General features: G+C 54.8%; 3 protein-coding genes across 3 annotated transcripts; all 3 read right to left on the reverse strand.

The window, feature by feature from the left end:
• Positions 1-2942: 2942 nt before the first annotated feature.
• On the reverse strand, positions 2943-5123 carry SETTUDRAFT_18008 (uncharacterized protein; the record flags this gene model as incomplete). The annotated part of the gene is made up of 6 exons (XM_008021842.1): positions 2943-3013; positions 3084-3785; positions 3846-4124; positions 4177-4391; positions 4446-4950; positions 5003-5123. The coding sequence occupies 6 exons, from the start codon at positions 5121-5123 to the stop codon at positions 2943-2945; spliced, it is 1893 nt and encodes a 630-aa protein (XP_008020033.1).
• Positions 5124-5845: 722 nt separating this feature from the next.
• SETTUDRAFT_87207 (uncharacterized protein) lies at positions 5846-7670 on the reverse strand (the record flags this gene model as incomplete). The annotated part of the gene is made up of 4 exons (XM_008022319.1): positions 5846-6674; positions 6727-7119; positions 7204-7397; positions 7482-7670. The coding sequence occupies 4 exons, from the start codon at positions 7668-7670 to the stop codon at positions 5846-5848; spliced, it is 1605 nt and encodes a 534-aa protein (XP_008020510.1).
• Positions 7671-8742: 1072 nt separating this feature from the next.
• SETTUDRAFT_177909 (uncharacterized protein) lies at positions 8743-11936 on the reverse strand (the record flags this gene model as incomplete). The annotated part of the gene is made up of 7 exons (XM_008022396.1): positions 8743-9599; positions 9701-9806; positions 9850-9971; positions 10024-10089; positions 10256-11117; positions 11248-11846; positions 11900-11936. 7 exons carry the CDS (start codon positions 11934-11936, stop codon positions 8998-9000), a joined length of 2394 nt encoding a protein of 797 aa, XP_008020587.1. The 3' UTR covers positions 8743-8997.
• Between the last annotated feature and the right edge of the window lie 601 nt (positions 11937-12537).

Raw genomic sequence — 12537 nt, forward strand, 5'->3', positions numbered from 1 at the left:
CTCTATTTGGCAAATGGCGAACAAGGCCCATGATGCAGATGGGTGTTGGGCCGACGGCGGGGTATTTTTTCTCCATGTTCACGTCTGATGTATGGTGGCTCGTTGACGAGCATTTTGGAGTTTTAGCGAGCGACTGGGATGACCGATGTCTTCAAAAATATACACGACACAAGCAGTCTATAACAGGGCGGGCTATAGCGAACCCCACTTTGTTCTATAGGCTTTTGACAGTGGCAAACAACGTCTGGACTAGGTGTACTCGCCGTGCCATGCATGTCGGCGCCACGCGTCATTGCCGACAGAGTGGATAAGTCCAGGATGTGGCAGGCTATGAAAAGGGCAGACATGGCATTGCAGACAGGAACCAGGCGGTTGAATGCAAGCGGCAGCGAGGGTTGGGCGCGTAGGGTTTCAGGAGTTTGTGCTGCCCCCTTCCCCCCTTCCCCCCCCCCTGGCTTTGCCCAAGCCCAGGATGGCGGACCGATGCTTCGGCATGGAGAGGCAAGCGAGCTGCAGCATGGCAAACGGGTGTCTGGGCAGGACGGCACCGTGGCCTTGGACAGGCGAGCAAGATCTCCGAGATAGCACTGACTCGCCCAGGGCCCGGTCGAGTACATGTAGAGCAGGTTTATCGAGGCGCAATTTTGTAGTGGGCCCTGCCAACGGATCGCGGGTCGAGGGTCGCGGGTCGCGGGGCGGGTGCTTGTGGTGGACGTGTGTTGTTGCAGCAGCAGCAGCAGCAGCAGGTTTTGCTGGAGATCCGGCACAGTGGGTCGGGCAAGGCTTCTCCCGTATCCCGCGCGTCCCTCCCGCACGAACGAAGGAACAGCGCTGTGCGCGAGGGCAAAAAACAAAGGGACGAGACGGGCAAAAAAAAGAAAGAGAAATAAAGGGACATGAAAAAAGGGTCATGGCTGCAACCGGGAGGGATTCCCATCGGACTGGGCCCTGTGCTGCGCTGCACTGCTGCACTGCTGCTTCGCGCGCGCGTGGGCACGCTGGCACGCTGGCAGCTGGTAGCTGTTCGGGCACGTCGCTCCCACCCCAGCCATCACGCGTCACGCCCGCGATAGTTGCTAACAGAGCATAGCTTGCGCAGGGGCCTTCTCCCCCCCCAGTGATTAGCCGGGCCTTCTTCGCATCGCCCCCACCCTCACCACCACCAGCGCTGTCCCAGTCTGTTCAAGCACACACACACACACATACATACACAGCTCGTTAGCGATCGACGAGTCCTTCTGACATGTGTGAGTGTGAGCCACCACCCATGCATGGACAAGACCGCCCTCGGCAGACATCGGCAGCCCATCCCCCCGGAGTCTGCATCCACGCCCACTCTGACCGCCAGTCTGCACAATTTTCCTCCCCCCTTGCCCCCGCGCCAGCCTGCCGAACTGCCTGTTCGCCATCGCTCGAAGCATACGCAACAAGAAGCGGGATAGGGACACACACACAGACAGACAGACAGAGAGAGAGAGAGAGAGAGAGAGAGGAAGAGAGAGACAGCAGCGAGCAAAGGCATGAGGGGGCGGGAGAGGGGGGAGCGGAGGGTGGGGGGAGCTAGCGACCGACCCCGACAAGCGGTGCGCACATTGTCAACACCGACACCCTTCTTCCCACCAGCCCTTGCATTCAACCCTCCTTCCTTTTGGGTGTCGCCATGCACACCATGGGCGAATCACTCTTCCTCCACCGTCCAAAGACCTCCACCACCGGTGTGACTTGCCAGCACATGAACTCTATCGCACCCTCGGTACCAGTCAGCATGCGCATCCGCCCACCCGTCTCACTTACCAACTGCGAGGTCCTGCCGTCTCGCTCTCTCGCTGTCAGCCTACCCGATTGCGCCGCGCCTCCGCCTGTTGGCGCCGCTCCTTTCTTACCACCCTGCCGGATAAACTTCACTCACACATGACTGGCTCAAATTCACCTCTTCGCCGACTTTTGCATGCCCTACCCTACACTAGGTGTAGGCCCTCGTGCGCACTTGTGCTTGGGGAATTTGCCGCAAAGGGTCCGCTGGAATAATTCCAAAGCATTCCCCTTGGGATCCTGACCACCATGGACAAGCCCTATAGCTGCTGCCACACGCCCCGAGCCACCTCCCACGACAACGTCACCTCCTGTAAGCTGCTCACTTTTCTTTCATCTCCTCCCTGTCCGAATGATGACAAAGCTGGGGCCAGAAGAGTTCCTCTCCTCTGCGACTTTCGCAGACGCAGTGGATCGCAGGAACTGTGCTTTCAAACCCAGCAACTTTTACATCTTCTCAACTCACCTGATACAATACACGGCTAGAGCATGCGTTTCTTAGGTCATGTCGTCGGACGTGCTCAAAAGCTAATGATTGGCCAGGGTCCTCCTCTCGCCTCAGTGTCAGAACCAATGCCGCCATAAGCCACGACATGGTGCCATCCACTCTTGGGGACTGGTGACGTCCGCCCAAAAGCTAGTCACGAACCGGACTTCCGAACGGTTACACAGCCACTATTTCCGATGCCACACACGAATCAGACAGCCGCTCCATGAGGACTAAGCTGACTAGCCAAGGCCGCATTTGACGTGCCGCGACCAGTGTGCACTCTGGCCCATGGCTTTCCCTCATGACATGCAAATTGGTTAAAGTTTGCCATTCCTCGTGACTTTCCATGGTCCAAGTTCCCAGTTCCCGCAACCCGAGTTTTCAGCTCTCGTCTCTTTAAATGTCACCATGCTTGCAAGGTCCGCCTCGTCACTATATGGAAAAGCCCATGGTTAGGGCACTCGGCGACCAAGAGGGGCGTGGCCACGGATTTCACCATGGTCAGGGGCAGCTGTCTCTAAGCAAAGATACCACGTGCTTGCAATACGACATGTTCCCGTCTTTTCCAGGATAAACGCTGTATGAATCGAGTTTGTGTGCCTCCATCACGGTAACAAAGCCCCTTTCTCAAAATACGGCCCTAAATGCGGCCGCGGTCCAAAAACTTCTTGGGCAAATCGACCGTCTTGGCACGCATGTACTCCATGGTGTCTGTACCAGTGTTAGTTGAAGCAACCAGAACCATCGCATCCACCGTGCCAAAATCGCAAGCACGACTTACTCTTTCCCAGAGTATCCAGTTCAGAACTTGCATTGTACCCCCGATCGAGCTGGTCATGCAGCAAAAAGTGGACTGCACGGATCCCTGCCATCTCAAACCGATCAATCGCCTTGCCCTTGTACTCTTCCTCCCCAAGCAGCTGCTTCACCCGCTCAACCGTCATAAACGACCGTAGCCAGTCCCACTCGTCATCATGGCGAACAAAAAACCCACAATTGCAATCCGACGCCTTGTCGCCAGACCGTCCCGCAACAATGTAGCCCAGCGGCGCACGCACCGTCTCGCCAAAAGAAGCCACATCAACGGGCGACAATGTCTCGTACGAAGGCTGCTGCCGGGGATATTGGCGTGTGGTTTTCGGTGGCTGGAGCGTCGTGATTTGGCCGTGACCGAAAAGGGCGTGGATGCGTAGCGGAAGTTGGTCTTGAGACATGAGCGTGACCCAATACTCGTAGTAGGGCTTGGGCGCAATCTGCCGCAGGTCATTGGTGAGGGAGAGGCCCGGAGCGCACTGCAGGAACACCTCGAGACACCATCGGTTGAAGCCGTTGGGAACATCGGGGCGCACAAGCTCCGGGTCCGACGTCTGCGCGAAGACGCGAAAGTCGACTGTTGCTGCATCTTGGTGGCGAGCGTCTAGCGGTGACGAGCCAATGGCATGGAATCGAAGTGTTGTGAAGCGCTTGACGCTTTCGCCCATGGCTGCTGCTTGTTAATGCCCCGGTGTCCCAATGAAGCCTGAGGCCATGTATTCATGCATACCATGTCTGATTTGGTCTTGGGTGACTTTGCATTTTTCCTCGATATCCAGCCCGCACATGTACATGTGCCATTCGCATTGCCAGCCTGCAGGTGCAGTAATACCGATCTTGGTCGTGGGTGGAGGAGGCAACCCTTTAACTCCACTGACACGTACAATGTCCTCGCCCACCTGCTCCATCTTGACGTCGGTAATGTCAGCTGTAACATCGCAATTGTAGTATAGCGGTCCTTGAATCTCGTACAGCAGCTGGGACGCACATGATGCAACCGTTACACATCCTAAATCATCTGTTACTCACATGCCTTTGGTCATGAATACTGTGCCACTTACCGCCGCTGTTCTTCTCCTTTGCAATGTTGAATGTACCATCATATTCGACTTCAGCAATGGGAAATCCCATGTTGACATGCTTGCCAGTCTTGATCAGATCCTTGAACATGGAGTAGTATCCTCCACACACATAGCTCGAGCACTCGATCAAATGTCCTGCGACAAGAGCCCCAGCAAGCTCGTCGAACTGGTCGTTTTGCCAATCGTGCCACCAGCTTTGATGCCTGTTAGTCGAGAAACGGACACAAGTGACAAACTCAGCAACTTACGCCGCAGCACCAATGACAGGCGCAGCATCGGCAACTCGCCCGGCAATCACTATGTTGCCACCCTGGCGAAGCGCCTCTGCTATGCATAACCCGCCTAGATAGGCTTGGGCGCATATGGGCTCCATGCCCCATTCTTCCAGCTTCTTCCCGTGCATGAGGCTTTCAAACTTTTCTCCCCTTTTGATCAAGCTGCTGACCTGGCTCGTCACATCATCGCCTTCTATCCACGCCACCTTGACGTGTCCAGCCCCTTGTTTCGACAACATGTCGACAACAACTTCAGCTAGGAGTTCAGTGTCTGACGCGCCGGCATTGACAGCAAGCTTCGTCTTGTTCTTGACTAGATTCGGGATTGCAGGCTCAAAGCACTGCAGAAACGTATCGGCATACATGGCCGTCTTCTTACGCTCTTCCAGGCTTTGCGTTCCGTTGGTCTGTTTGTTGCCTTGTTTTTTGACTTTGCCGCTACCATGCACCGTCATTGTCATTTCCGATAGCCAGTCGCCTGGCAGAGTCAGCTCGGGTTCGCTGTACTGTATTGCAAAGAACCGTCCTACCCATGACTACATCGACTTCTGGATCACCGGCCATACGCGTAATGGCAGTCGAGCGGTCTGTAAAGCCACCCGAGCATCCCGCGATGCGCACAGCACGCTTGCGATCGGTCGAAGGAGACATCTTGACACGTTTCGGAGGAGGGGCCATATACTCCCTTGGGCAGGATTAACAGGCTTCAAATAACATTCGACGACGAGCGTTGGATAGAGCAGCCGACCTCAGCAGCTATATACCAAATTAACCCAAGGCTGCAAAACAGGCCCTACCCATCTCGGCATCTATTGCGCCCAAGAGTGGCCAATCAAGACGGAGAATGCAATGTGTCATGGCACTACGGTCGTATTCCAGGACTTGGTGCGGGTAATAATTCACGATGGAAGACGATTTCCTGACTGAAGTTGCGGCGGGGTGCGGGGAAGAAGACGGATGCCATGTACAACCTTCAATTCGGCGTGAATCTTGTTTCGCAGCACATCCAATCGGAATAAAAAGTATGTGGAAGGAACTACAATTGACGGTATATTTCGCATGAGGTAGGTCACCCTCGACTCTGTTAGATGGAGAGGGAAAAGCGATAGAGCACCGGTGCATAAGGGTCCCAATCCGACACATGACTCACGCACTCGTGCAGTTGGGGCTGGCATGAGTCAAAGCCTTGACGGGCTGCTTGTCCTCGCGCCGACCCTGCCTATGACACTCGCTACACCCTCACATTACAAGCGATTCACAGCAGTCTCTTCGGAAATGAGACCAATGTATCAACAGGCTCCACAAGTTTCGACCCAGAAATGTTGTATACTAACATTGTATCTGAATATAAATCGATATACACACCCTGATCCTCAAACCTTGTCGCCAGGAGCCCCCTCGGTTCCCAAAACAGACCCATGCCCGTTCTCCAATGTCTCGACGAGCCGCCTTGGCCCTTGATAACCTTTGTTCCTAATCCAGAGATACCATCCGCCGAGGAGGATCGTAATGCCACCAGTCAATGCACTCGTATAGTTCATCGTCGTGGTATTGAATGGCACCGCAAATGGGAAGCAGTAGATGGGTATCCAAACAACCATGTACGCGCTGGCCAAGCACGCCACTATGTAAAAAACAGGGTCTGGCATGGTAAAGGGTCCTTTGACAACATGCTTGCGGCGTGAAAATATATTCGGGACAATGAAGGCGAGGTAGGAGAGTGACGACAAGACGATAAAGGAGCCAACGAAAGCGCTAAAAGCCGTACTGCTGCCAATGTAGATGCAGCCTAGGATTGTGTTGATGACACCACAGGCCAAGGTCGCGTTGAATGGATTCTCCCACTTGCTGTCTACCTTGCCGATCCATTTGCTGAAGGGTGTCGCGTCGTCGCGGCCGAGTGTCCACAGCATGCGTCCACTGGTGATGTAGCATCCGATGTTTGTGCAGACCATAGGCAAGAAAATGAGAATAAGGAGCCCGAGGGAGCCGCCATGAGAGTTTGTGGCTTGCCGGTAGAGTTCGGCGAGGGGGAAGGGCCAGGGGTTGGAGAAGAGCGTTTCGAGGTTGTCTACCGAGTAGAAGATTGCGACAAGGTAGACGAAGGCGGTTGTGAAGCCGACGGTATATTGGGCGAGAATCGCTTTGGGAATGTTGTTACGAGGGCGTGGGAGCTCTTCAGCAAGATGGGATACACAGTCACTTTGAGAAGCGTTAGGGTTTGCCTAATATGTGGGTGTAGGCATATGCTTACGGGGTTCCAACGGCAAAAGCTCCGTTTAGCATTCCTGCGCAGAAGACAAAGCCATCACTGCTCCATCCTGATTGGTTTGACCATTCTCGCCATACAAAGTCGCTGCTCGCATGGCCCTTGCCTGTCTGACTCGGCATGATTGCACATACCATGATGGTGACGAACACGCCCACTAGGATGAAGAAGAGGCCGACATTTGTAAGTTTCGGTAGGGCGCGGTTTGCAAACAGGACGACTGCACAGGAAAGCCAGGTGATGATGAGGTAGGCGATGAAGACGTGCCAGCGTTCATAGGCATAGCCTGGGTGGAACAGGCCATACATTGAAATGACTTGGTTGGCAAGGATGGATGAGATGGACGCCGTGCCGAAGATCCAACCCAGGCCATTCCACCTATTGGGAGTTAGCATTATTTTTCATCTCTGCTCTGTTGTGTGGTCTGTTCCTGTGAGCAGGCAGAACAACAGTGGCACGTACCATCCTGCATAAAAACCTATAACTTTTCCAAATCTCGCACCGCCTGTCACACTAGCCCAGTGGTACACACCGGCCGAAGAAGGGATAGAGGATGCCATTTCTGCAATACATGCCGCAATCATGAAGTAGCAACATGATACAGCAATGAACTCGTAAATGACACCAGCAGGGCCACCGTTATAGAGCGCAATCACCTAAGTAGATCAGTATCAAGACCTTGATGGAAATTCTCTTGCTTGCAGCCAGACAACGGTAGAGCCACAACAGGGTCAACATACAATCGAACCTCCCAATGCCGCCCAGACATTGCCGGTTGTGATGCCGATTGCGCACAGACTCAGCAAACTGAAGTTGCGCTCCAACTCCTGCTTGTGTCCTGATGCGTTCAAAACCTCACCATCGCCAGTGGCGACATCCACGTCGACTGGCGCTGGCTTCTCCGACGACACCCGCTTTTCCAGATCCATGTCGATACTCGACAAGCAATGACCGTTGTGTGAGAGGCAGTGCCGGATGATGGCTGGTATGGGTCAATGGGCGGAAAGCAATGGTAGGAATCCAATTGACACAATAGCAGCGTACTATGTGCACAGCCCCGAGAGAAATTAAATCCCCTTGCCAGCCAGGATAGAAGGAGTGGCGTATCGATCAACTGACAAGAAGATGACCGCGATCGTCAGAAACTCGAGGTGGTGTAGTGTGAGAAAAGAAAAGAAGAATTCTTGTACTTGTGGTCATTTTGGATCAGCTTGTTGTGGCGGCTTCAGACGCCTCTATCTATGTGATTGGAAAGATGCATGTACACTACACGTAAGTACGTATGCTAAGCGACCAAGCAGAGATAGCAGTCGTATATGGGTTGCATCGAGACCCTGTAGACAGTTGCATGGTCTAAACTGGACGGCAGAATGTGGCCAGGATCGAGGCATACGCGAGATGTGACGCACAGAAAGTGCCATGTCGCCATTGGAACCGTTGGAGCGGATGAGAGAAGCGGGCTGACGAGACTAATCATGTTATGTTGGCTGGAGCTGATAAGGAAGCAGGCCATGCCCAGGGTGTCCCAGGGTGCAGATAATCGATCCTAGTATCTTGCAGGTACAGGCCATGTGGGAACCAATGAGCGGGTCCTTTATCGAAATACCGGGGGGATATGCGAGTGGCGGGCTGGACTGCAGCGACGCTTCGAATAACGCCGTGAGGTAAGGCGCGATAAGTGACGACCAGGGGCATTTGTAAGGCCTGAGTGTGCATATTGGTTCTCCACCACGGGGACAGGGACGAGCAGTCGTGTCAGGGCCACAGGGACGGGACTTGGGTGTAGAAGAGCAAGAGGGTGTGCGCCAAGAAACAGAGGCGGGTCATGCTCCCCACACGTTCTTTTTACGCTCTGGTGGTCTTGATTGGCTTGTCAAAACAGATTTCGTGAATGCAAAGGTTCCAGACGCAAAAACGAAGCGAAGGCGAATGGACTGCACAATGCGATTGGCGCGAATGGCAGAGCATGTGCATGTGAGAAGCGAAAGAAGGAAAGAAAGTAGATTTGCTGGACTTGCAAAATGAAGCATGCTACGTTAGGTTACAAACAAGGTGAGGTGAATAAGCGCCATTCCGAGTCTTTCGATAGAATGTACAAAGTAAACGCACCTGCAACTCCGAGCCCATGTCGCCCTGCCAGAGGACCATTCATTACTAATTGTTTCGTCCCGTCGAGCGTGAGCGACGTCGATTCTAGTGTCGTTGCAAATGTCAAGTCATGTCGCGTGCAAAAACGAGCAAAAGAGAAGGCGAGGCTCAGGCACTGCGCATCTCCGTGTCTTCGGCATCGTCGATGTCGCCAATCTTGCGCTTGCTGGGCGTGGCGGTGCCCTCGTCGTCGTCGGCGTCGAGCACATCGCCTTCGGTCCACTCGGTGACTTCCCATTCGACATGGACGCCGTTGTCCGTGTGTGCGCCGCGCTGCTGCTTGAAGCGTCCAAGGCGTGTGTTGCGCACAATCTCCTCGAACCAGGGAGCGCCGCGAGACTGGGGGCCTGAACGAGCGACGGTACGCGAAGCGGTTGTGCGCGAGGGGCCAGCTGGGGCCGTCTCGTCGTCGCTACTGTCGCTGCTGGGCAGGAAGCCAAGATGGCTCAGCAGCTCCTGGTCTTCGTCCAGTAAGCTTCCGACCGTCAGGGAGATGTGCTCGGCCTCGTCGCGCGTGCGCTCATTCCACGACGAGAGCTGGGTTCCGCAGTAGCCGCAGAACTGGCGCCGAGTGTGGGATGCAAAGGGCGACTCGAAGTTGCGCTTGATGCTCAGTCGTGTCTCGTCCGGAAACTGGGCGAACGTGGCCGACGTGTACCATGGCAGAGGCACGCGCAGCCAGAGAGTGAGGGGGCTGGCGGCATGGTATCCTGGCAGCACAAGTTAGCGACGGCCATAACGTGACCCTCCAAAAGCCCCCCCAGGGTCAAGTGAATCCACGCGGCAAGCAAAGGGGGCGTCTAGTACTTACGCGATGAAGGGGTGTTGTCGTATCGCAGTTCGGCTAGGCGGACCTGCTGTGGCGGTATCTCGATCACATAGCGGTTGCGTCCGCAGGCACACGAGCCGTGCAGCGTCTGGGATGCCATTGTACGTAGATGGTGCCTTTTGGCGATTGACGTGGTTCAATGCTGGCGCGGGGCTGCGCGTCGAAAGCAATCGAAGCTGCTGAAGTCGGTTGTGGTTGCGCCGTCCCCAACTGTTGGCCAAACCGAGGGTGCTGTGATTGGGCGGGCGGCAGTCTGGTGTCGTCGTGCAAGCAGTCGTGCGTGCAAGTGTAGCAAGAAGAATTACATATACACGAGCATGCGGTGCAGTGGCCGCGTTGCGCTGTCACTGTCGCGGCCATGGGGTCATGGTCTGCATCGCGTCATGAGTGGGGAAACACTCCAAAAAGGAACATTCGAGCATGCCCTCGCATCTTCGCGAACACACACACACACACACACACACACACACAACGCTCAACTCCCCTTCTGCTTGGCCGGCGCCCTCTCGTTAACCCGCACAATGGCCTCTCGCGCACCCTCCCAGCACTTCCTCTTGCCCTCGAAAAGACGGTGGATGTGCGGGCTCCAGATGCCACCCATGATGAGGTTGCACAGCTTCCTCTCCCGCAGCCAGAACAGCCACCCTTTCCACCCATAGCCCAGATAGTCGTGCACCCCGGTTCCAGCCAGGCTGTCCATGGCCTTCACCCACACGCCTGCATCACACATGCCCGGCGAGAGGTTGGGACTGTCGTGTGCCTGGTCAGCAAGCCATTCGTGGTGCTTGTCCACTGCAGCTTTCATGGCGAGACGCCCAGGCAGTGCCGACTTGTTGGCCCAAACCTGCGCCACTGCCATGGACGCCATGTCGAAAATTTGAAAACCGCCCAAGGCGAAGTGCACGTTTCCCAGAAAAGCCAGGCTGTCGGGCTTCTCCAAGGAAAAGACGTTGAGGTACAGCCGGAAGAGGGATTTGCCGTTGGACCCGGGTGCCTCCAGCCACCGCTGAGGGTGGCATGTTGGGTCAAATCGCGGCTCAACCATGCTGAAGTCGGACTTGTACCCGGTACACCATACGATGGCGTCGACTTCGACGCTGGTTCCGTCCTGAAGTTCGACTTTCGTCTCAGACAAGACTCGTCGAATCCCCGCAACAGACAGAACGCTGCCCTCTTCTAGACATGAAACCAGGCTGTCAGATATCAGTGGCACTTTTCCCGCTGGCTCCAGTCGCCACTCAGGACGGGTATGGAAACTCCTGTCCTGCATCTGCTTGAAGACACGGTCCAGGAGCCTATCGCCAAGCCGTGGGAAGAATCTCGTAATCAGACTCTGTATGGTGAAGATGCGCAGGCTGTATGGATGATCTAGGGGAACGCCGTCAAAACATCGTGGAATCTGTTGCCAAAGGTCAGCCTAGAAGATTCACTCGGAAAACCAACTATTTTGGATCATTCCAAGAGGAAGATGATTCATCTCCAACCCCTTTGGCAAGAGACCGTGTATACTGCGACAGGATGAAACTCACGATTCTTGCCCCATGCCGATGCGCCACATACACTTTGGCTGCATGGCCCACGAGTTGGGTCGCCGTATCGGCGGCGCTGTTGCTGAAGCCAACCACCATGACTCTTTTTCCTTCAAAGTCTTTTGGTTGCTTGAAAGCTTGGGAGTGCATGCTAGTGCCACGAAACTTCTCAATGCCCTCAATAGCTGGCATGTTTGCCTTTGCAACCATACCGCCATTTGCGATGACAACCTTGTCAAAGTACTGCTTACCCTGCCCTTCGATGGCAACCACCCATCTCTGCTGTTCCTCGTCAAAGGTAAGCTGATGAATGCACACACCCAGCCGGAGATAGGGCTGGAGCTTGAAATGCTCCATGTAGGCTATCAAGTACTGTTGTACTTGCGGAGCCGTTGGATGTGAAGGGACATGATCAGGGAATGCAAAGTCTGTGAAGCATGCCCGCTCTTTGGAGATGTTGACAACGGTTGTCTCCATGACGGATGTCTGCTCCTGTGTCGAGTACTGCCACAGGCCGCCCACGTAGCCATTGCGATCAAAGCCAATGGCGTTGAAGCCTTCTTCTCTTAGATTCTTGAGCGCTGCGAGGCCCCCAGGTCCTGGTCACGTCAGTCAGCCGTTTCGCACTGCAGTTGACAAGCGAGCATCTTACCGAGACCTATGACTGCCACCGTGGTGCTCTCAGCCATGTCCGATGGTCCGTCCGATTGCCACAGTATTTCAGGCGCGGGCGTGTTTGTGTTCTTGTTTTATTTTTCTGTGTCAGTTTTGTTCATACACGCAACCGAAACATGGGCACGGGGATTGACATGAGTGTCTTGTACCAGATAGCCGATATACTTGGAGAGATGGTGGCACGGCGTCACTCGCGTGCCTCGGCGGCGGTCTCACCTCGGATAATCTACGTAGTATATCCGTCTATCTTACGCCGTGCCATTCCTTACTCGTGCTCGTGCCGAATGCCGCTTGTACACATACATGGGTAGCGTCCAGCAGCTTAAAGGGTGTGCGGGAGCCATCTTTGCTTTCTACGCACTCGCACAGACTAAACAGAATAGCGCCTTTTGGTGCCGTATGATTCGCGGCTTCATGGTCATCCCATCTGGGAATGCTCGGCGAGAGACTGTGTGATAGTACTGGTATTGGGGTACTAGTACCTCGCATTGGCGGCACAGCCACCATGCCGCATCGACGCCTACTTTCCTAGCACTAGTATGTGTGTGGCGCTCTGCCCCGCTTCACAGCCCACGCTCCCACTCCCACTCCTAAAGCCAAAGGAGGGCTGTACAG

This window comes from Exserohilum turcica (assembly GCF_000359705.1).
Source record: "Exserohilum turcica Et28A unplaced genomic scaffold SETTUscaffold_1, whole genome shotgun sequence".
Lineage (NCBI taxonomy): Eukaryota > Fungi > Ascomycota > Dothideomycetes > Pleosporales > Pleosporaceae > Exserohilum > Exserohilum turcicum.